General features: G+C 40.6%; 1 protein-coding gene across 5 annotated transcripts in view; it reads right to left on the reverse strand.

Moving 5' to 3' along the window:
- The window catches only part of IMMT (inner membrane mitochondrial protein), a 46,016-nt gene that overhangs the window by 12,335 nt on the left and 9,118 nt on the right, over positions 1 to 24,563 (reverse strand). The window contains exons 3-10 of one of the 5 annotated variants that reach the window (XM_032235407.1): positions 22,106 to 22,295; positions 21,550 to 21,670; positions 19,465 to 19,587; positions 16,729 to 16,833; positions 15,058 to 15,194; positions 13,337 to 13,440; positions 11,542 to 11,677; positions 8,569 to 8,698 (exon numbers count right to left, since the gene is read on the reverse strand). In XM_032235407.1, coding sequence (XP_032091298.1) covers positions 8,569 to 8,698; positions 11,542 to 11,677; positions 13,337 to 13,440; positions 15,058 to 15,194; positions 16,729 to 16,833; positions 19,465 to 19,587; positions 21,550 to 21,670; positions 22,106 to 22,295 — 1,046 coding nt within the window. Of the gene's footprint in view, positions 1 to 8,568; positions 8,699 to 11,541; positions 11,678 to 13,336; positions 13,441 to 15,057; positions 15,195 to 16,728; positions 16,834 to 19,464; positions 19,591 to 21,549; positions 21,671 to 22,105; positions 22,296 to 24,563 lie in introns of all 5 variants that reach the window. The other 4 variants (XM_032235406.1, XM_032235408.1, XM_032235411.1 and 1 more) reach the window with 4 other exon arrangements.

Genomic DNA, 24,563 nt, shown 5'->3' on the forward strand with positions numbered 1-24,563 from the left:
AAATGGTTACCATCTGAACAAATCTGGTTATAAAAGTTTTATATGTTTTAAATCATAATTTAAGCATAAGCTTTATACACATAACAAATGAATAACTTGAAAATTATAACGCATTATGATGAAAGATTCAATTAGTGGAGATTTTGAATGTAGGACAAATAATTTTTTTTTGCAGCAAAAAATAAATAAATCCTAGGAATAGATATTGAAAAAAAGAAAAAGAAACTAGAGTGTAATACATCAACTGCATGAAGAGAATGTATGATTCCTGTACATAGAAGCAAAGAACATGGATTAGTTCTCCAAAAAAATGAATACAAGTAGATGCAAAGAAAGTAGATGTGGAAACAGTTGGGATCATGGTGAAAATAATAACATTACAAGATAGCACAGAAGTGTATGGAAATACATTAATATGACATATGAGAAAGGATTCTCGATGAAGTAAGAAAAAAGAAAGAAGGTCTTGCCTTCAGAAGTTATGGGTACTCCATCACTGGAGGATTTTAAGAAGAGACTGGACAGCCATTTGTCTGGAATGCTATAGTCTCCTGCTTTAGCAAGGGGTTAGACTAGAAGACCTCCAAGGTCCCTTCCAAATGTTATTCAGAATTAAGAATGAAAATGATTACATGATTTGGGTTGAAATTTAGAGAATGCAGGAGGGGGCACTTTCAAGATTTGTATCCAAATGAGGGCGATACATTGAAGAGTGGAACTGAAACAAATGTAATAACAAAAATGTGTAAGTAATCCACTATGAAAATATAAAAAATGGTACCTGTAACTGTAGTTAAAACAGGGAGATGACCTTGAAGGAAATGGGCAAGAACTATTACTTATGCAAGGAGGGCTGAAATATTTAAGTCTGAGAAGCAAAATATTATTCAGAAGAGACACATGCAGCAGACTCATCCATTATTTATTGAGTTATAAGAGAAAGAGGAAATAAAGGCCAATCGGGGCTAGATTGCAAGATTGTGTTATGCTAACCTATCTCAATAAAGAGATAGGTTAGCATAATTCTCTAATTTTCATGAGCAGCCAGTTTGCTGCTCTGGTCTATACTGAAGTGTTGACAGCGGCTAATAGCTGGAATATAGTTCTCTTATACAAAAGGAAAAGTAACATTAACCAAATAGACATTTAAGGGGATAAGCCTGTGAAACATGACTAGGAAAGTATCTGGCAGAAATCTTATTGAAAGTGTATGAGAAATACAATGAAAAATATTTGAGAACTGCAGTGTGCTGGCAGGGAAGGTGCAGATAAGATTTTTGCTCTTTTGCAAATTTGTGAGAAATTATGGAAATTTCTTGATTTAGAGAAGAATACTATAAAGTGAAGTTGCTTGAATTATGGAACATTTTGTGTGAATATGGAGTTAATAATGGCATAGAAAGAAAATAAAGCATGCACAAGTTAAGTAAAATATATGATATAATCTGATTAATATCTGATAAATAATCTGATACCAAACAAAGTAAGAAGAGTAGGATATATATTGATATTTTGATGGAACAAATATTCAAGCAATTCTTGTGCGATATTCATATATGTTACTTGGGGTCCTAAACAAATACATATAGTACTTTTGTGTTAAAGCAGTATGGCTGCCTGCCCGAGAACCCAAAGAAGTGCACTAAAATATATGTCAAATTTACTGCATGATGCAACAAGGAGAACAAATGTGAAAAATAAATGCACTGAAAACCAAGGTAGCTGTGTCTATCAGGGAAATGGAATGAATAATTTCAGACTGGATGTAAACAGCAAAAAAAGAAGGCAAGGAGGAAAACTTGTACAGGTAACAGAAGGTTTAGTATAGTATAGATAAAAAGACCAGACAAATGTTACATTTATATTCTATATGTGGTTGGTTAGAAAAATGAGTATTTGTTGAAAGAACTGAAATGCTTCTGCCTTCCTTATTATATGAAATAAAGAAAGGCATCTCAGAATGAAATTGAATGGAAAGAAAATGAGTTTGTTTATATGAGTTTTTATATATATACAAACGGACATAGAAGCATCCGGCCTTTATGGCGGACACAGCGCCGGGGCGTCCAAAAGCCCTGCCGCTTTGTCCAAACGCCCTGCCCTATGTCCGACATAAAAAAAGTGCCAGTCCGCCAGCAGAGGCGGATAAAACTCACACACACACACACACACACACACACTACTTACAATAATACAATTACTTACAAATTACATTAATTTTGAATTCCTCCCCCTCCCTCCGACCTTTTCCAGCTGTTTCACAGAGGATTTCAACTCTGCTTTTGTCTGCCATGATGAAAATGTAAAAATATAAAAGGAAAAAGGCAAGAGCAGGCTGGGTTAGCCGCTGCCAGTCTCTCCAATGGATGACTCGGCTTAACTGTTTAAAAAAGCCTTTAAAAATGCCCTCTACAGGTGGAGGCGAGAGAACCACATGCCTCATCTACGTAAGGAATTTTTCGGCTTTTAACCCTTGTTTAACTGCTCGAGTGATCATAAAGATAGACTAAATGAGGCATGTGATTCTCCTGCCTCCTCCTGTAGAGGGCACTTTTTTAGAGGCTTTTTTAAACAGTTAAGCACTAAGCAGAGGCATCCACTGTGACTCTTGCAGCAACTATCTCAGCCTTTTCCTTTTAATTTTTTTTCTTCTTTTCATGATGACAGTGGTGAGGCCCTACCTCGCCTGACTACACGAGTTATGCAAATTGCTGGCTACGCCTCCTCTTACTGGACTGGTTCAGTTTTGCATGAAGGATCAGCCAGCTTGAGAGAAGCAAAATAAGCCTAGAAGTCAAGGTAAGTCAGAATGTCATAGGAAAAACGGAAGTCCAGGCCCAGAACAGCCGAAGCAGAGGCCGGGTTTGGATTCCCCTCACAGCGCACATAGAACCGTTCAGGCAAGTCAACGGTTATTCTGTGCGCTGATTGGGGAATCCAAGCATGGGACATGCCAAAGCAATAGACTTCAGGGGCTGGGGCGAGGCTGGTCTGGTGTTGTACCTGAAGAAGCTACCCTTTGCAGCACGCGCCGTCCAAAGGATGCCTCAATCGAGGCATAAACATCCATCTTGCAGTGATGGATAAAGGGTGATGGCAATGACCAGGTCGCTGCTCTGCAGATGTCCTCCACTGAGGCTTGCGTTGCCCAGACCGCCGTCATGGCCACACTCCTGTTAGAATGGGGAGTGATGCGACTGGGAACTGGTCGGGACTGACAGTCGTAGACTAGGGCAATACATGCCTTCAACCAGTAGCCGATGGTATGCGATGATGCCTTTTGGCTCATGGTGGCAGGTTGGAAAGACACGAAGAGGGCCTCCGTCCTTCTGAATGACGCCCTGTATTGCACATAGCGGCGAAGTAAACAACAAACGTCAAGATAATGCTATTCTCGGGGGTGAGATGGCCGTGGACAGAAATCCGGGAGAGTGACCCCTTGTGACCTGTGTAACCACAAGTTGACATTTGGAAGAAAGGTTGGGTCCAAATGTAGTACGACCCTGCTCAGATGGAAAATGCAGAGGTCATCCCGGACGGAGAGTGCCACCAACTCGGACACATGCCTGGCTGATGTGATGGCTACTGTCTTAAGAGTCAGTAACCTGAGGGAGATGGTCCGAATAGGCTCAAATGGAGCCGCCGTAAGGGAATTGAGTACTAGGGGGAGGTCCCAGGTGGGGTAGCGATGAACGATAGGTGGACTAAGGTTCGTTGCTCCCTTCAGGAAGGCAAGCACCCCCAGGTGTTGAGAAAAGGGTCACGGTACCACCAATCACGGTACAGAGAGCCGCAATTTGATGGTGGAGGGTGTTAGCCCTTTGTCCATGCCCATCTGTAGGAAGTCCAATACCTGCGGTATGGTTGCCCCGGTTGGGACCGCACCTGTTGCTGGACACCATCTGCAGAAGGCGTGCCAGATAGCCTCGTAGATGCGGGTTGTTGATGGGTGGCAAGCCGCCTGAATTGTGGAGATGACCTTATCAGAGAAATGCTGCTGACTCAGGATAGCCTGCTCACGTGCCACACGGCTAACTGGAACGGCTATGGATTTGGGTGGATGAAAGCTCCTTGCAAGAGGGATATCTGGTCATCCGGAATTCTCCATGGATGTGAGATGGACAGATGGATGAGGTCCACATACCAGGAGCGCCGTAGCCACATCGGTGCGACCAGCAGCACCTCTGCCCGTTCCGCCAGAATCTTCTGGATGACCAGCGGTACATTTGGCAGAGGTGGAACGACATAAAGGAGGCCCTCCAGCCAAGGGCTGCGGAGAGTGTCGGTGCCTTCCGCCCCGGTACCTGGTGTAAAATTGCAGCAGGTGTGTGTTGTCAGATTGAGCGAACAGGTCCACCTGCAGGTGACCAAAGCGGTGGGACAGTTCTTGGAACAGGGCTGGGTGCAAGCGCCACTCCGCCTGATCCACCATGGCCCTGCTCTACCTGTCTGCTTAGACATTCACAGTGCCCGATATGTGTTCCATTCGGACTGACAACAGATGGTTTTCCGCCCAGTGGTGCAGACGTTCTGCTTCCATCATCAGGGATTTGGACCTTGTGCCCCCCTTGGCGGTTGACATGCATCTTGAAGGCCATGTTGTTGGTATTACATCCAACACATGGTTGGATGTAACCAGGTCTACTCGGAGGGCTAGGTGGATAGCCCGTAGCTCCAGCCAATTGATGCTATTGCACAGCTCCTGGACAGTCCAACAACCTGCGCCACTCGGTCCAGGGCATGGGCCCCCCATCCGAATTGGCTCGCATCCTTTGCAACTACAATCCGCTCCGGTTCCTTGAAGAGGCATCCCTTGAGCATGTGGGACGACATCCACCAATGAACTGACAGGGATACCTTGGTCGGTAAGCGAACCCTGGCCTGAGAGTGACTGGTGTGAGCCCTTTGGAATGGAAGGATACCCCACTGCAGTGGTCGTGCGTGGAACCTTGCCCAAGGAACAACATCTATGCAAGATATCATCTTCCCTAGAAGTTGGGACAATACCGCGAGGGAAGGTGACCTCTGATTGAGCATTTGACTCACTAGGGACCGCAGGCTCTGCTGAGAGAGAGAGAACAGACAAGATTTTGTCTGACTGTCCCAAGATGCAGACAAGATGTGGTCGGGTGCAGGTGGCTCTTTGGAAAGTTCAGTACAAATCTGTGATCCTGCAGAGTGTCAATTGTCTGCTTTAGGTCACGACAAGCCTGGATCCGGGAACACAATAAGACTAAGATATCGCCTAGATAACAATTGACTCTTACAGGAACTGACCTCAGCAAGGCTGCAATCACTGCTAGCAGTTTGGTGAAGGTCCGCGGGGCTGATGATAAGCAGAATGGTAAGGTGCGGTACTGGAAATAACACCCCATGAAGTGCAGAAACCTTCGATGGGCCGAATGTATTGGCATGTGTAAGTACGCCTTCTTGATGTCGATGGAGGTGAGGAGATCGCCTTGGCGAATGCTCGCCAGAATACTCTTGAATGATTGCATTTTGAATTTTTGGTACTTTAGGTAGAAATTGAGCCGTTTCAAGTCTAGGATGGCCCGCCATCCTCCCAAGGTCTTGGGAACTAGGAAGAGTATGGAATAGAAACCTAGACCCTCCTGTCCCCTTGGCACCTGTTCTATTGCTCTGATGGAAATGGGATGCTGGATTTCCTTGTCCATCAGGCGCCACTTTATCTGGCACCTGGGCACCAGGCATTTGATGAAACGTCTTGGGGAAATAGCCAGGAGCTCCAGAGTGAGGCCCAGCCTCATGGACTGAAGAGCCCAGGTGTCTGAGGTGGTGGTTTCCGATTGGCGGACGAAGGTGGTTAAGCGTCCGCCAATAGGGCCACCCTCTAGCGAGTCACCAGTACCTATGAAAAGACCATGAAAGGGCCGCAAGGCCTGGGCCTGCTGTTGGTGCTGGTTTCTACCTTTGTCCCTAGTATTGGCTCTGTCCTGGGACTGAGAAAAGGATCTATTAGATAGAGGGGTGTAGGGGAGGGAGGAGTACCCTGACTCCCCAATACGAAAGGGCTGCCTTCGAGGATACGGTTGTTACCTCCGATCCATGCACCTAGCAGTCGAAGTAAGTACCTTTCGCTTGTCCCTCGTTTCAATCAGTATAGGATCCAGCGCTGGATAGGGAACTGCCCTTGAAGGGGGTGGAGACAAGACATCATTTGGATCGTACGTCTGCCTGCCAATAGCGTAGCCTTAATAGGCAATGAGATGCTATGTTGGATGTCACAGCTCGGGATGCAAACTTGGTCGCATTGAGCGTGGCATCTGAAGAAAATTCTAAGGCCGCCACCAGTTTTACCATATCCTGATGAAAGGGCAAGTCTCTAGACCTAATCTCTCCTGTAGTTGTCTTAACCAAACTAAGAAAGTTCTATTGAAGAACGAGGCTGCCATAGCAGCACTCAATGCCAAGACAGCCGCCTGGTACGTTTTGCAAATAACGAGCTCCACCTTGCAGTCCTCAGCATTCAATCCCTCCGAAATCTCGGATGGAATGAGGGCCAGGGAAGCCAAGGCCGCTATCGGCGAGTCAACAGTGGGAAACTGCAAAATGGTGTCCAATTCCGGAGTGGAAGCATTGCTAGGGGGTGAGACTGCGGTTGGGTGGGACCATTGTTTTTGGATTACGTCCATAAACAATTTGGGTGATGGAATAGCCTCTTGTTCTTGTTCAGCAAACAAGCGCTCCATGGGATCAAAGCCCACCTCGGTACTAGCCAGGGTGGTTGCTCCCCCCAAATTGGAGGTGGCCTTGGCTTTATAAAGTAGAGATTTAAATAGGGGTGGTCTGAAGAGGCCCGAAAAAGGAACTTTATCCTGAATCAGACCTTCATCATCTGATAACTCTAAATACAAAATCTCACCTTCCTCCCCAAAAACAGACCCCTCGCTGTAGATGGAAGGCAAGGAAGAAGGGGGATCAGCCTGAGAGATGGCTAAATCTCTGGCCGAAATCAAATTCCTAGAGCATTGATTCCAATGCTGTAATTCTGCATCTACTCCCCTAGATATGGCAGTGGCAATCATATCCCTGAGTCCAGGGTAGAGGTAAAATTCTGAAGTATCCTCTGGTCTGCTGCCAGCAGCCGTGGGAGTAAAGGTGACTGAGGCCCCTGAACAGGAGGGGGCCGGGCCTGGGCTGGGCTCAGAAGGATCAGACAAGTCCTGAAGGCCTGAGTCAGGTCCTGCAGTTGTGAGATCCTGAGGGAGAGGGAGGTCTGGGGACCAACCTTGAATTCCAGTTAGGCTGGAGGTAGAAGGCCCTTCAGGCAGCAGGATGGGAGGTGACCTGGGGGCTGAGGGATCCCTAGATCCATTTTTGGTCTTACTGGTGTGCTTAGCAGCCCTGGCAGAAGCCGGTGAGGTGGCACAGGATCTGTGGCTGGCAGCCCTGGTGGTGGTCCTATCCACTCTAGATGAGGCCCCAGTGGCATCGGAGGACAACTGAGGAGAGGTGGAAGCCCCAGCGCTTCCCCCGTAATAGAACGATTCGCTATGTAAGCTAGGTTGAAAGGGCTCAAGCTCACGTTCACTGAAATACCAAATGCCGATCGCAATCGAAGCAGGAGGCTGTGAGAGATCAAACTCCTGCTTCAGTAGAATGGTGGCGAACCCACCTCTGTGGAGCAATGAATCTGGTGATTTTACGTCACTGCCGGCGGGAAAATGAAGCCATGCCCAGCCAGTTTGTCGGCGCAAAAAGGGCTTCAAAATGGCCCCGTGACCAACAGCGGGGGTGGGAGATTCAAATTGGCGAGGTACAAAGGCTGCCGCCAGAATGGAGAAAGCCTGTCTCTTATCTTGCCAGCGACCGCAGCCGAAACTTCCAGAGGCTCTCGAGGTCGAGGTAATACAGGGAGCCCAGCCATATGGCGTCGCCAGGCAACCTCGGGGGGAAGGAGGGGGGCAATGAACAGTGGCTAGAGCAGGCAGTGCGGGGTGGCAAACCAATCCCCAGACTCCCTCGGCAAGACAAAATGAAGGCAGCGAACCGACTTTCCCACAATGAACAACGGCATGCCCTCACCTCCAATAAAGAGGTTCCCTGGCCCCGAAGGCTATAGGAACGCTAAAATCCAATTGCCACTTCAAACAAAGAGAAAACAAACCTATTTGTAGAGATATTTACCACTCCGTGAAAGGAGCTGAAGCTGGTGAAGGGAATCCAAGCTGAATAATAATAATAATGAATTTGTCTAGTAACCCAGAGAGAATAATTTTGCATCTCTTTAAGATGGACTTAATTAAAAACCTGAACCAGTCCAGTCAGAGGAGGCGTGGCCAGCAGTTTGCATAACTCAGTCTCAAGGCTAATGGACAAAGTTAACCCATGCTTGGATTCCCCAAGCAGCGCACAGGAGAATATACCCATATCAAGCCCAAAAGAAAGTATCCATGATTAAGAGTACACAAAATTAAATAGGCATCAATTTAAGAAGTTAACAAGGAGAAAGTGCTAATAAAGCTAAATCAGCCCCCAAAATCAAGTATTCAAATGGAGATGTTGGTCATGACATCAGCTATTTATATATTTTATTATCTTACTTACTTAGCCCCTTCCAACCAGTCTGAATGTCAGGAGTAACACTATCTAGCTCTTTCTGAAATTCTTCTCTTGCTTTGGTTACCAGATCATGGTACTGTGTTACTATTTTAGCCTCTGACTGTGCTGCTTGTACCTACAAAAGAAAAAGAAAAAGGCTTAAAATCTCAAGTAGTTGTTCGGTCATTAATTATATAAAAAATGCCTAGGGTAAAAACAGGCAGGAATAGGAATATCCAATAACAAAACAGTTAAGCAATGATTCAAGGGGCAACGTTTATCAATTACTTCAGTCCTTTTTGATTATATTCAGAACTTCTTCTGCATTATTAGTCCAGCTGAATATTAAAGTTGAAGTTGAATAATAAAAAATATGTTCCCCAGAAGCACATCAATAAACAGACAGGCAGGGAAATTCTTCTGGAGAACACCTTGAACTTGTTTTTATGATTTATGATATCATAAATTTATGATACAACATGAATTTACTTGAATATGTTCATTTCAAAACAGAAATACGTAATATTGCTTGACATAAAGAAGATAATAAGACAGTAACATTATTATTATATGAGGCAGATGATAAAATACTAAAAATGAAATAAAAGCAGAAGAATCATATTTTAAAATTACATGGGCAAATTGTCCATTTCTCAACGTGACCTAGAGGATTCTTTGAGAATGATGAAAATGATTCATTCTCAAATGATTTCTCTAATATTCCTATTGTCTGAATAGGACCTCTACACCTACTCAAGACCTGGTAATTTAGTAGCCTATTCCAGGACTACAGAGAATATGAAGAAAAAAGCCAGATTGACTATTTGTATCTCTGGTTCTCAGAAGGCTAATGAATGTTACACACACATACATCTTAGCTTCCAACTGATGGAACTGAATGGAAGTTCCATACAACAAATGATAGATTTAATCCCTCCACAGGAAAGACATGAACATCCACTTTCTATAGTTCTGTGAACTTCTAGGCCAGTGGTTCTTAACCTGTGGGTCACGACCCCTTTTGGGGTCGAACAACCTTTTCACAGGGGTCGCCAAGGAGCCTCCCATGGAGAGGCTGGCGAGAAGCCGGCTTGAAGGGAAGGAGCGGTTCGGGTTCGCTGTGCAGCGGAAGGAGATGTGTGTGTGGGGTGGGTGGGTGGAAAGTAGGAGCTAGAATGGAGGCAAAGAGGGGGGAAAGAGAAATGTGCGCAGCACAGAGGATGCTGGGAAAGCAGCTTGCTCTGAGTGATGGAGGTTGATGGGCAGAGCTATGGAAGCCAAGAGGTACCATTTCTGAGGTGTAAAATAAGGCGGGGAAAATAAAAAAAGGAATGTGGGATGCGCGTACGCTGAGATTCCCTATTAAAACTGTTACCCATGCTTAGCATAGGTAACAGTCTTAATAGGCTTTGGCCCCTCTCCTGCGACTCCCTGCTGACCCAATCGTGCAATCTGCTCTCTTCCCCGAGAAGGCACGAGCCTCGAGCCTGCTTTTGCGATTCCGTGTTCTTCGCAGGCAACTCAGTGTAGGGAAGAGCTCCAGCGCTTTTCTCATGCTCATCTCTTGCACGTGCAAACAAAATACCCTCCTGGGCCAGGATCAAGGCAGAGGGGACAACGACTCTGCTCCCGCTGTCGCCACTGCGCAATGAGGTGAGTAACGGGGTACATAGTGCAGGAGACTCCTCAGCACCAGACTCAGGTCAGCACTAGCCGCGATCCCCTTCATGTTGGCTCAGGAAGGAGGGGAATAGGGAGCAGCAGCAGCAGCAGCTAGTTGGGGGCAGGGAGGGAAGAACTCCAGTTCTCCTGTGCTGCACAGGGCTCTCCTTGCGCAGGGCTCTGGAACTCTTACCTCTCTGCATCCAGAGAAGGCTGCTCCGGCTCTTTCCTGAGTCAACACAAAGGGGAACGACCTGAGTGTGGCACTGAGAAGTCTCCTGTGCAGCGCAGCCAGTACTCACTTCTCAGTGGCAGCAGTGGAAGGAGTCGCTGTCCCTGTCGCCATGACCCTGGCCCAGGAAGGTATTTTGCTTGCATGCTCAAGAAAGAGATGAAAGAAAAAAGGAGAGAACGAGAGAGAGAGAAATGAAAGAGAGCTGGAAGGAGAGAATGGGAAAGAGAGAAAATAGAGGGAAACAAATTAGGGGGAGAAGGGGAGAGGGAGAAAGAAATGAAATAGAGCTGAAGGGAGAGAATGAGAGAGAGGGAAAAGAGAGGGAAACAAATTAGGGGGAAAGAAAGGAAGAGAAAAGAAGGAAAGAAAGAAACGAACTTTCTCAGACCTATGACAAAAGCAATGGCAAGCTAGATCTCTTGCCAAAAAAACTGCAGTTTGCCAGAAGGCACAAATTGGAAGCAAGTCTCTTAAAAAAAAAAAAAAAAAAAACAGATAGCAAAAAATGCATCTGAAAATAAGATAATTTATAATTTTGGATAACACATTATATTGTCAAACTCAAAAGAAATCAAAATATATATCCTATTGCTGTTAGTACAATGTTGTCAGCTTCTATCAACTTAAGAGTTCACTATGAAAAGATTACAGAGAAGCAATTTCCTAAAATAACTTTATTTTGGATTTGCTATTGTATTCAATGCTTTTGAAGAAACAGCAGTCTTTCATATGTTTCCAGATCTTGTTCTAACTCTCTTAACCTCTGACTATTTTAAAAATAATTTTAAAACTCCTTAGTTAGAAATATACAAAATAGAGATAAGATACTAATAACATAGAAAAATGCAAAGGCAACAGTAATTATCCAATAATTCATAAAAATAAAAAAGAAAGTGAATTTAGTTTCCATTTAACGTACTTCTCAGCAAAATATTTATTAAATGTATTGTGGTTTATTATGAAAAAATATATTAACTTATTTCTAAGATATTAACAAATAAATTAATTTTCAGTATTGAAATTCACTGAAATATCCATAACATCAGTGAAAACCTATAAAACCCAATTTTGTATGAGTTTACCTTTTTGACTACATTGTCCAAGTCAGTGATCATACGATGAAGGTTCTCTTCTATGCCCTGTATGTGAGGTTTGACTCCAGATATACGAGATTTCTTAGCATTATCAATCACACCTTTCATTTTTTCTATTTCTTCTCTAAATGAAACCAAAATCCATCAAATATACCAGCATTCATTGTTTGTTCAAGCAAAAAAAAAAAAAGATGAAAATCAAATCTGTCACTGCTATGTGCATTATCTATAAAGCAGGAGTTGTTTTTTAGGCAGCAGACACAAGTTCACACAATATCATAGGTGCTAAGATGTAAAAATGTTTAATAAAATGAACATTACAATATTTACATATTTATATACATGTTCCCCTAAAGTGAGGTAAGCCTCATCTCTACCAGTCTCTGGAAAGTCTCTAAAATGTTTTTCCAGCAATCTTAGGGATCCCAAAAAGTCAGTCTGTGAGATGGTTGAAATCTATAGAATATTGCCAATTTTCCTGAAATCTTGTTTTTTATTTTTATTGTTTTTTATAGTTATTTATATTTGTTTTTAACTGATTTTGCCATATACTGCTCAGAGTCACATGAGATTGTGATGAGAAGCCATATAAATTCGCTTCAATTATAAATAAGTGTTTTAGGCTGAATAAAATCCCTATAAATAAAATCTCATATGGGAACAAAGATCTTGTCAAATAAGGTAGCATGAACTTTTAAAAATTAAATAATAAATTCCTTTTAAATGAAGTTCATTGAGCATTATTGACAGGTAGTTCTCGGACCAGTCTTTCAGTGACCATTCGATATTATGGTGGTTCTGAATGTATAAGCTCCACTTACAACTGGTCTTTAAAAGACTAGTTGTCCATATACCTGTGATCACATGATTATGATCTAGGTGCTTGCACGGTGACAGCTGCAGCATCCCACAGTTATGTGATTGCCATTTGTGACCCACCTTGGTGGCTTCCTATGAGTAAAGTCAAGGGGGAAGTCAACAGGAAAGGTAGTAAGTCATTTCAGTAAATCTCCCAAACCCCGCAGGAGTCACACGTAGCCTAGCAAATGCTTATGTTACACCTCACCAGCCATTGTGCAGCCTTCCCAGACTAGCAGCAATCATTCCCAGACTGCTGTGCACTTGCAGCACATTGGCAGTCACTGCTCAAACCTGATCCAAGAGCAGCCATTTACCTACCCATCAACCTATTTGCATTGCCTCAGATTTGCAACTTCCTGCTGGTTTCCCCATGGAATGTACTTTTTGGAAACCAGCAGGAAGTTGCAAGGAAGTCCTCACCTAGCAATCTGCAATTCTCACTTAATGATGGTAACAGACTACTAACATTGCTGTCACTATGGAATGCAATCAAGTGACATCTTGCTTTTTATAACTGCATTGTTTAGTGACAGAAATTCCAGTCCCAATAATTGTCATTAAGATATATTGCACTCCTAACCCTTATATAATTAAATTATATAATTTCAATGGAAAAACTTAAATTATTGATTCCAGTCACTGATTACAGTTTATCTGTAACATCAGCCCAGAGTTTGCTTAACCATATATTTTGTGGAAGCAACACTGCCTGGAGTTATCCTTTAAGCTATAAATAATTTAGAAATCAAAACATCTGGGAATATAACACTCTAACTCCAATCCAAATAAACTTTAGTTCATTCATTGTAAACTCAGTTACTGACTACTGAAACTAAAATCTAACACAAAAGCTCTAAAATTGTTATTTTTATAGTACAAATATTTTAAATATTTTTTTAAATATAAAAACTAGAAAACTCACTTGGCCTTTAATAGAATGTCGGCAGCTTCATCCACAGCTTTTCTACGATCCTTCAATGCTTCCTCTAAAGTTCGCCACTGAACTGCCTTTTTCTCACTTGGAACCTAGCAAAATATTCAAAATACCCAATCATTTTCATTATTATTATCATTTTCATTTATTCATTAATCATCATTTTTATTATTCAGTATTGGACAAATTCCTTGTGTGTCCAATCACACTTGGCCAATAAAGTATTCTATTCTATTCTGTTCTAACTCTACTCTATTGTACTCTACTTTACCACATCAGTGGCACAGATTATCTAAAGCTTTGTAGAGGTTCTTCCTCCTACCTTTTAGTAGGAGTATAAGTGAGCTAGCTAACTTTGAAAAAGTAGCTTTTCTTTCAAATCAGATAGTCCCTACTCAACAAATATGCACTGTCTTGGTTCAAAATATATCTTCAGAGCAAAACATTGAAAAAGATGCATAAGAGTACTTTGATACTGAGCATTTAGTCATGCTAAATGAAAAAAGTACATCAGTATGTTGCTTTTCCCAGGGACCAGAATTGGGACCAGAATTTAACAATCACAAAGTGATTGTTAAATGAGTTGTGCTCCTTTTTTGTAACAGCTGTTAAGAGATTTACTGAAGTTGTTAAGTAAAATCAACTTTCCTATAGACTTTGTTTGCCAGAAACCAATTCAGAAGGTTGCAAATGATGATGACACGACTCGTGATGCTGCAACAGTCATAAATACATTCTAATTGCCAAGACCCAAATTTGGATCATATCACCATAGGGATGCGGCAACTGACATATGTAATGACCAGTCACAATTTACTTTTTTCTGTGCCACTTTCACTTTGAATAGTCACTAAACTAATTATTATTAAGTACAAAACCATCTCTATTAAGTTTTCATCCCTCTAATAGAAAAACACCCTTTCTAAACCAGAACATTATACTTTCAATTAAATATATACAAAATCAAATCTTACAGGAATGGAACATTCTAGAGAATCTTAGAGTATGCTGATCTGAGTCTGATAGGTGTAGTTCAAGTTATATTTTTCAATCAGAAGTTTGTGATGTTTTACACAAAAGATTCCCTTTTCCTTAGTTACACTTTGCATTGTTGTGAGCAATTATGGAAGTGCCACTGAATAGATTTTATCTAATTGCCTTTTCCTTTTTTTACAATGTTTCCCTAGTATTGTCGTCTGTTCCAACAAAATGCTATAACATCATCTCAAGTTTCATAAGTGAATAATATTACAGATAATCTTCATCTAATGTCCATGCATTCAGCCACCATTCAAAGTTACAATGACACTGAATGAGGGATACTTAAGAGAGATCACATCATTCCCGTATCTGTGATCACAATTTGAGTGCCTGGCAATCGGCTAGCAATTATAATGGTTACAATGTCCAATGATTCTGTGATTATTATTGTGACTTTAACTGCCAGCTTCCAACAAATCAATGGCAAAGTCAGTTGGAAGTCAAGTGATATTGTGTTTTATGACTGCATTGTTAGCAGTGGAGTTTCTGGTCCCAATTATTGTTTGTAAGTGAGGACTACTGTTCTATTGAATAACTTACATCGCATCTCTGTATTGGTTTTGGTCTCTAAAAATACGTGACACATTTAGCAACCTTTCCTTAGTGATTAAAAACATTGAACAAAACTTACAAAAATGTAACATATAATAAATATAAAATATGTGCACCTCAGAGTTATCCATAGCTTCTTTCAGTTTTTGAGCATGAAGATTGACTGCCTGGACAGCAGCTTCTTGGAGAGTAACTGCTTGCAAAGTGATACGAGCAGTGCTATTCAAAGCGCTTTCCAAAGATGCTGCAAGGGCTAGAAAGGGAAAGGCAATTCATTTTATTGATCATTAACCTTACATACTAATTTAATCTTCCAGGTAAGTTAATATGTTTTTTCATGGTCCTCTTAAATTTTTTTAAAAAAAACAAAGATTTGGCATTTGATTATAATTTTTCATGAAATGCAAAACTGGCAGTGTGATTAAATATTTAAAGACAAGTGAAGACCAGAAACCAGATTTAAATATTTAAAATTGGTTGTCTGTCATTCTGACTTACCGTATTTTTCAGAGTATAAGATGCACTGGAATATAAGACGCACGAAGGTTTTGAAGAGACTTTTTTTTTAAAAAAGTAGATAGAATAGAGAGAGAGAGAGAAATACAGTAGGTAGGTAGGGAGAGATAGAGAGAGAGAAGTTAAGTAGGGAGAGGGATAGAGGAATAGATGGATAGAAGGGGAAAGAGAGAGAGAGAAATACAGTAGATAGGTAGGAGGAGAGAGTAGGTAGGTACGTATGTAGACAGAGGGAGAGAGAGGGAGAGAGAGAGAGAAATACAGTAGGGAGGGAGGGAGAAATGGTAGGTAAGTAGGTAGATAAAGGGGGGGAAATACAGTAGGTAGGTAGGGAGAGAGAGTAGATAGGTAGGTAGATGTTTCCAGATGTATTTATCCATGTGCTGGAGAAGGAAATCGCTGACAATCTGCAGCACCTAAGAGTTTCTTTCTGCTGACACAGCACTTGAACAATGTAATTCTCATCAATCACTCTAACTAAAGAGCTCTCCGAAGCGGGGGGTGGGGGGGGAGTTTTTGCACTCTGCAAACCTCCCCAAAACAGCCCATTTTTCGTGAAAACGGCCACGGTCTTTTTATTAAAGGTATGACTAGCCATTAGGGGGCTTGCAGAATGCTCCGGGGGGGGGGGGATGAGCAAGAAACAGCCCATTTTTCTTGAAACAAATTGCATGAATAGCCTTTAGAAAGCTTACAGAGTGCTGCTGGGGGGGGGGGCAAAAAATGGGCCTTTTTTGCTCATTTCTGCCTCCCCCCAGCCCCCAGGAGCTTTCTAAAAGCCTCCATAAGGCTATGCACGATCATTTTGGTGAAAGGACGGGGCTTTGGAAAGCAAAAAATGCTTCATTCAGTGTATAAGATGCACCCAGATTTTCATCCTCTTTTTTTGAGGCAAAAAGGTGCGTCTTATACTCTGAAAATATGGTACGTTAAACCACTAAAGTTCCATATTCACTCATCATGGCTTTGTATTTATGGAGTACTTCTACATACTAGTCAATGCTTCCAAATCATATTTTGGCACACAACTTTGCCACCTCATAAGAAGCAATAAAAATTAAACCAAATAAAGTATATATTAAAATAATCAATAAATCTATTTTTAATCAGAATATCTTTAAATGTTGTAAAATGAATATGAACTACATAAATTAATTATCTTTTCAGGGGGTAAAAATCAACAATTCCATTAAAATTTATTTTAGAGCTATTGAAATTAAAATCATGTTTTTGAAGTTGTATAAAAACAGCCATAATATTTACCCACATACCCTTAATTTTATCTTGTTCTTCTTTTTCTTGTTGTGCTAGACGAGCTGCAACCTCTTCAGGTGGCCTTTCTTTTACAACAGCATCACCATGTCGATGTCCTTTACCTAGGTATAGATATTTTAAAGCAAATACTGAAAGGAAAACCAAGATTAAGCACACCTTATTTTTAAGAAAGTGACTTGTGTGTTAGATTTCTATAATGGTTTGTGTGCTTGGAAAGTATTTTGCAGGTATATTAAATGTCCTCCCAATACTTTGTCTTAAACCAATTACGAATGAATGTTTGATGACTGAATTATATAAATTATAGCATGAACAACTGAGATCCACATTTCTGCTCACCCTCAAAATAGTATGAAGACACATTACAGCATTTAAGACTACTCTGGATCTGAGGAGACAACAGTAAAATCTATGCATTGAACTTTGGAGAATTCAGAAGAAGTATGGAAAATTTCCCATGTCTTGTAACACCTGACTAAAGAAACAGGAATTGCTTTTTTGATGGTTCTTCTAGTTCTAAAATAAAATTCAGGCCTGTGTTTTCATAGTGAGGATTGAAATATCTCAATCAGTTGATCAGTTAGTCACTAGTGCCAAAATGAAACTCTGTTTGTATCTTCAACTCCAAAATTGATAACATAAATTCACAATTTGAAAGTGGAAATTATGGCTGCCTGAGGAAAAGTTATCTAACAAACATACTAAAAACAGGTAACAGGAAAAAAGCAAATCCCTGATAATCACATATCTAGTAGTAGCAGCAGATCACAAAAACCTTTATGAATACTATCATAATGTCTATCTATAAATGTATTCCTTTTTCGAAACTTGGACTAAAAATTTGGTAAGGTCAGAGGAAATCAATGAAGTAACCTCAGGTAAAGATCCTATCTACATACTATCTGCAATTGAACAATTGTTTATCTAGATAAAATAGTAAATGGTATTCTTTCTAATTGGTATTGAAACTGATTTTCTTATTATAGTCTATTTTCATAGAAGACATTCATTAAGTTAAGAAAGTATACATCCAAGATGTAGGGGGAGAAATATACCAAAGTACATCTTAAATCTATTTCGTTATGATATCTAAATACTATAACAGATACCCTGAATTTTTACCAAATTGCATAGAAGAATTTCTTTTTCAATAAGATTTCACTAAAGAGAGATTTAAAAATAGTTACAAAAGTAGTAAGAGAGAGAGGGTGGGGGAGGGAGGGAAGGAGGGGAGTATTTCAAGTCACATTCATGTTAAGTTCTTCTAAAGGAATAAATAAAAAGTATGAGGCAACCATTGTCAAGAAAAGTAATCTATCAGAAATAAAAAGAAAAAAACTTTATAAGAACAATATTTATAGATTTTATTTTCTCAACTTTGTATTTTATTGGTAAAGTTTCCCCCAAAAAAATCCTAGGATATTCAACCCTTCAACTGTAAACTGAACAATAAACCCAATAATGAGGCTCCTTTCCAAAATGGCTGCTGACCAGTAGACCGCAGTTCCCTGTAAGAGTAGTCAGAAGGTTACTAGTCTTTCAATTGTCTTTTCCTCCGAGCAGACAATTCTTGTAAGCAAGCCTGAGTTTTAACTTCACTTTTGTTTTGCTTTGGTTTTTATCTTTAAAACTGGCTGGTTGAATGCTGATTTATTTCAATCCCATGCTAGATTTTAATCTGTTATTTTTGCTTTTTTCCCCTTGATTTATTCTGCTGTTTTCATTAATTCCTGATTTTTTGTAGAAAAATCACAAGGTGTTCCTGGCTACTGAAAGCTTTTTTACTTGATTTACATTTTTATTGGACATTCACTGCAGGGTTTTTGTATTTTATCAATTTGCATAACGTTTGGAGTTTATAAGAGCCAAGGTGGCGCAGTGGTTAAATGCAGCACTGCAGGCTACTTCAGTTGACTGCAGTTCTGCAGTTCGGCTGTTCAAATCTCACCGGCTCAGGGTTGACTCAGCCTTCCATCTTTCCGAGGTGGGTAAAATGAGGATCCAGATTGTTGTTAGGGGCAATATGCTGACTCTGTAAACCGCTTAGAGAGGGCTGAAAGCCCTATGAAGCGGTATATAAGTCTAACTGCTATTGCTATTGCTATTATCTTTCTCAATCTTTCTTTTAATTTCGGATCAAAATATCCAGAAAATATCTTCCCTGCTCCTCTCTCTATTTCCTTATTCTGCTTTGAAGAACTTTCTTATCTCCTATATAGAGCAACAGATTTGAAACAAGGGAGTGACATTGACACTTGAAAAAGACTATTTGGTAACATGTAATTCCCAGCTGAAAGCTTTTTTAAAAAGTTTGATTAATTGATAACAATTGTGGAAAACATTTAGAGCAAGTAAATATAGATACAGTATTTTTCGGACTATAAGATGCTCCGGATTATAAAACGCACCTAGCTTTTGGGGAGGAAATAAAATCTACCTCTGCCTGTCATGAAAATTAATCCTCTTAAACCAATTGATATGTTAGATATGGGACAAAATTATTAATCTTCACATCACTAAGCATCTCAATAAAGCAAGCACAATCTGTAACAAAACATTAAAAGAGGTTATACAAAACCTTCAGAATATTAAACAAGTCATATATCAATCGAGGAATTCTTGCTCAATGAGATGGCAAGAATCTTGATAGTTAAAATCCACATATAATGGGTGTAGCTCTGAATTTCCATAGTTATATTTGTTTCAGAATTTTGCAGATAAACAAAAGATACCTAAGTCAGGAGGTTTTTGCTGAACGTGACTTTTGTTGCATTCCTCCTCCTGCTGCATTCCTGGAGCTGGTACTGACAATGCTTCACCTGTTGCTGAGATTATGTGAGCGACTTCTGAGCCTGCTGTAAATATTGATGATACATAGACTTAAAGGATTGGACGCTGAATGACTATCTTCTCGGGGATGTGATCCAATAGTTAATAACCAGGTCACTATCTTTACAAAACTTTCTTTTAAATAGCACTGATTTTTATCTTAACTTTGTTTTCTTTTCTTCTTCTTTCTTGCCATCCATCCATCCATCCATCCATCCATATCATTTTATAAGTAACTCAAGGAGGTGAACATACATAACACTTCTGCCTCTTCCTAGTTTCTTGACAACAAAAATCCTATAAGGTGGGTTGGGCTGAGTCTAACTCTAACTTAACTACTACACCAAAATGGCTCTCAAACTTAATATTTTTATACGCTTTTTGGAATATGTTCTTTCTTTTTCTTCTTTTTCTAATTTCATTTCTTTTGTACTCTATATCATATTGTTGTGATCTGTGATCACAATGAACTAATTGAATGATTGGTGCTGTAAACATGTACAGAAACTCCACTCCTCTCTTTCTTTGCTTCAAGCTGGACTTTGGAAGCAAAATTTGAGGCAGAGAAGAAGCTCTGTCAGTGTGGAATGCTTGAAATGAATTATTGAAATGCAAAGGCAGTCTTTTCCTTAATATTCCAATTGCCATCTAAATAGCATATAAATAGAACAAACCAAGTGCTTTAAAGACCAAGATTTGGCATTTCAGACTTTTTCCATATGGAAGTAAAAAACAGGCAAATCTTTACTTTGCGCATAAAGGATTCAAAAGTAATAATCAGATAGATATAGGTAGTACTCTTTCCAGCAGCAATTAAATTTTATAGAGCTATGGTAATCTAATTTTACTCCATTCTGTTTTTATAAAAATATCATGTCCCATGCTTATCAATTCATTGTAATGTTTTATTTTATCTTAAATTAGAGATTCTTCTAATGATTATTTTGTATGTGAGACCACTACCTGAGAAATTGATTGCGACTAAATTTTGGAAGCAAATCTCTAGTCCTACTTGTTCTTAGAGAAAAATTCAACTCTTCCTATAAAAAACCATAGGAAATTATGGCCCACTAGCCTAATTACCAATGACAACTAGTTTGGAGAAAGCTATTTCTAAAATAAAGCAAAATGTTTTAAATCTTGATTAACAAACTGACAAACATTATCTAATGTTCCAAATTATCTTAAAGAATTTTATCTCAATCCTTTTGTTTTACTAATTATTTTAAGAAGCTTTCTCTATCATGCTGAAAAGTACCGTATTCAGATTAGCAAGACCTGCTAACAAACATGTGGAAGGCCAGTTTAAAAATAGTTCCCAATGAGATCACAACTGCATGTGCTCAGAAATAGTTAAATTAGTAATTCATGTTCTCTTGTACTTTCTCTTATTTCAATACTGGAAATTGATTCTAATATGCTCTCCCTTCTTGGTGAGTATAAGGATTACTGCTAGATTGAGTGCCAAACTATACACTTCATATTAGCAGGTATCTCTACTGATATTTTTAAATTTTCTTTTATGGCAACTGCTGTAAGAATTGCCTAGATAAAAAGATTTCCAATACTATTTACTTTCTTATTCTTTGTATATACATATAAAATACTTTATCTTATTTAATTAAATTTATTCAATCTATTACATATATTCCTTATCTTAATTTATTTAGTCTAAACAATTTCTAGGTATTTCCTTTTTAATTTGTTCTTTGACTATTAATAAATAATTTTCTGAACATTTGTGATTCTTATATTTGTTATATAATGCTGTTAACATTTTAATAATTTTATATATAAAATATTTAAGGCATATTTCAATACAGATGTTATCAGCAAGCACTGAATATAAAAGGACACGCAGGTGTTTATACTCTCAAAGAAAAATAGATTAGAGCTAGTTTTAAACAACAGCTAGTTTCAAACATTGAATCTTTCATAAATAGGACACTGCTGCATAGTGTGACTTTAGGAAAATAGTCTATTTTTACCTTTTTCTTCAGTAGTAGTTGAAGTAGTATCCGTTTTGCTCTTTGGAGATCTCATAACTGCTTGTTTAGATTCTTTCATTACTTCTGCTATAGAAGAGATATTTAGTGGAGCTGACTGCATCTGTGGGAAAAATATTTAGTTCCATTAGTTAGTAGACTTTCTTGCTATAATTTTAATTTTTTTTAATGTGCTTCATTCCTACTGAGAGAAAAAGAAAATCCTTCTTGCTTTCTCAGTTCTTAGTAACATGACATAACTTCATCATGAATTTCATCTTAGCTATGAAAGTTCACAAAGAAAGAATTTCATTTTCAAGGATAAAAACTGAACGCTAAAGTTGAGACAAGCTATCAGAACTGAAGTATCAGAACTTCAACAGAACTTCATTAAAGGGGATTCTCAAAATCAAATAATCTTTTTGAGATAACCTTTATACATTCTAGAAAAGAAGTTATATCCTGAAGAAGCTTCTTGAATTATATATATAATACATTCCAAATTCTAAAAATTGGGGAAACAAAGCATATATTACTTCAGAAAAAAAAAAACCCTTACTGGTTTCTTTGGTGTTGAAATACTAGAAGGAAGAGGACCCAAAACTATTTCAAACAAATCGCTGGAATAGGGGATTGTCTTCTCTACATTTTCTCGGAAGCGTGGATCATAATTTGCATATAAAATAGTTCCACCTATTCCTCCACCAACAAACAAAACACTGGCACCAATTATTTTCCCTGCAGAGACACTGTTAAAACAAAAAAAAAAGCCTTTTAGATTTTTTTTTTTTTTAAAAACCAGAACATATCAGATATATGTTAGAAAGCTTTACACTCTTCCTAGGCTAACCTTGTTAACCATCAAAAAGCCTTAACTATCTGCATGTAAGTATCAGCATCATATATCTTTGAATGCAAATGAGAGAAATTTCAAACTCCTATAAATCATGACATAAATGCTATTCCCAATAACATATAAAATATAATCTAATGTATTATAGCTAAGGTTAGATTTGAAGATAAAAATCTGCTTGGGAACATATGTCAGAAACTTCTCAAAGTAGCTTCTTCATCAGGACAGCACAATTGCTCTTTTCAACATTAATAAAATTCAAGTTAAAGTAGGATTTTTCCCTTTCTCAACTTTAAACACATAACAGGCAAGCTGTGAACAGAGTTTTCTCCAGTGCACTGCTCGGAGAGTCCAATGCTGGGTTAACACAGCCTATCTGCCCGTGGACTGAGTGATGCTTTTTAGTTGACCACGCCTCCCTTTGCCTCTGCATGCTCAGTTCGAAAACTCAGTCCGCCCGTTAGGACTGTTTTGGGAGAGCTCCAGTCTAAGGTCAGATAGGCTGGAAAGTTTCCCACTTTGGACCACGTTTGGATTCTCATATTAGAGAAAATTATCTCTGTTGCAAGAACTGTCAAAAGATTTGAGGTTTGTGTTGCTTTAAGAGGGCACCCGGGCTTCCCTGCAGCTGCTGGTCGCAAGCACTCCAGGGGACTGTAATCCCTCGCCCAGCGGAGGCTGGTGAGCGGCAGGAGCGGCAGGGGCGGTGGCAGACTTTCCCCAACTGAGCTCCAGAGAAAAATTCTCTCAAACGGAGGTTTGGGAGCCTGCAGGCCTTCTAGCTAGGGGCCATTCAGCTGCTCAATTCTGCCCGGCAACAGCAGCGACGGTTGGAACCTTCGCGCGCTTTTCGGGCTGTCAGGCTAAAAAGAGCGGGAGGAGGCTGCGCGCGCAGCCGCCGCCATTTTGGATCGCTTCGGAGCGCGTTGAGGAGAAGAGAACACGTGGCTCGTGTGGAGAGCTGATTCCCTCCAGCCTTGCCTTCAGAGAAAGCAGGAGAAGCGGAGAGCCCAGGCAGCCCAAGCGAAGCCACAGCCAGCCCTCAGCGACCGCAGAACGCCGCAAGGAGGCTGGGGACTAGTCTGGGGAGCCAGCTAGTCTCTCCCTCCTGAGAGGAAGATAAGTCTCGGGGACCCGAGGGCGGTGGGAGGAAGGAATCCGGCCCCCAGGCGGCCCTTCCCTCCTGAAGATTCTGCAAGCGCATTTGAGCCTCCTCGGCCAGCGTGTGCCCATCCCAGCTCCAGCTATCTTCCAGGCCTCGTGGGGACCTGAAAATGGCAGAGGACTGCAGGGAGGCCTTTGGGGAACAGGCAGGGCCCTCCAGCAAACGCAGCAAGCTGGATCCCTCTGTGAAAAAAGGCAAAGGGCACAAGGGCTCAAATGAAAGGTCTTCACCAAGAGCCACAGTGGATCCCAGGGACCTTTCTAGGCCCCATCAGCCAGAACCTAGCCCGAACCATCGCAGCAGGGAATCAACTTCCCTTGATCGTGAGGCCCAATCCCCTGGGGACAGTGAATTCTTGTCTGGGGATGACTATAGGTCCAGGGATCCGTCTCCAGAAGCTTCTTGGGGGTACCCCGACTCCCCTAGCTCCTCTATTGGAGAGGAACGTGATTCTATCCAGGATTCCCTGTGTGGAAAGGGTGAATCCAGCTCAGGCAGGCCTAGCCATCGCAGGCCCAGCAAGCAGAAACTGAAGAGGGGTAAAGGCCCTGCTCTTTCTGATGAAATGAGGGAGGTAATTTCCTTAGCCATTTCCCAAGGGATAGCTGAGGGCATTAAACACAGGGGCCCTCGCAAGAGCAAGGCCCCAAAGGAAAAGCGCAAGCCTAAGGCCTCCACCTCCAAGGAGCCTTTATCCTCCTCTTCATCTTCCAGCCCATCTCAATCTGGGCTTTCAAGTTCTGAGCAGGAGGAAGGGGAAATTTTTGTGCTTTCTGAAGACGAAAACCCTACCCCTGACAAACCAGACTTCACTGGCCTGTTTAAGCCGTCCGTATTCAAATCAATCTTACACAAAGCCATGACGGCCAGAGAGTTAGGCCCCACTTCCAGACCTGAGGCTGCTCAGGCTTCCACATCCAGGGATCACAAGCATGGCTTATTCAAAGAGACAGTAGAAACACCTGAGGTTATCCCTGTGCCTGACCTCTTTATGGATGC

The sequence above is a fragment of the Thamnophis elegans genome, chromosome Z (genome assembly GCF_009769535.1).
Source record: "Thamnophis elegans isolate rThaEle1 chromosome Z, rThaEle1.pri, whole genome shotgun sequence".
NCBI classification, from domain to species: Eukaryota; Metazoa; Chordata; class Lepidosauria; order Squamata; family Colubridae; genus Thamnophis; species Thamnophis elegans.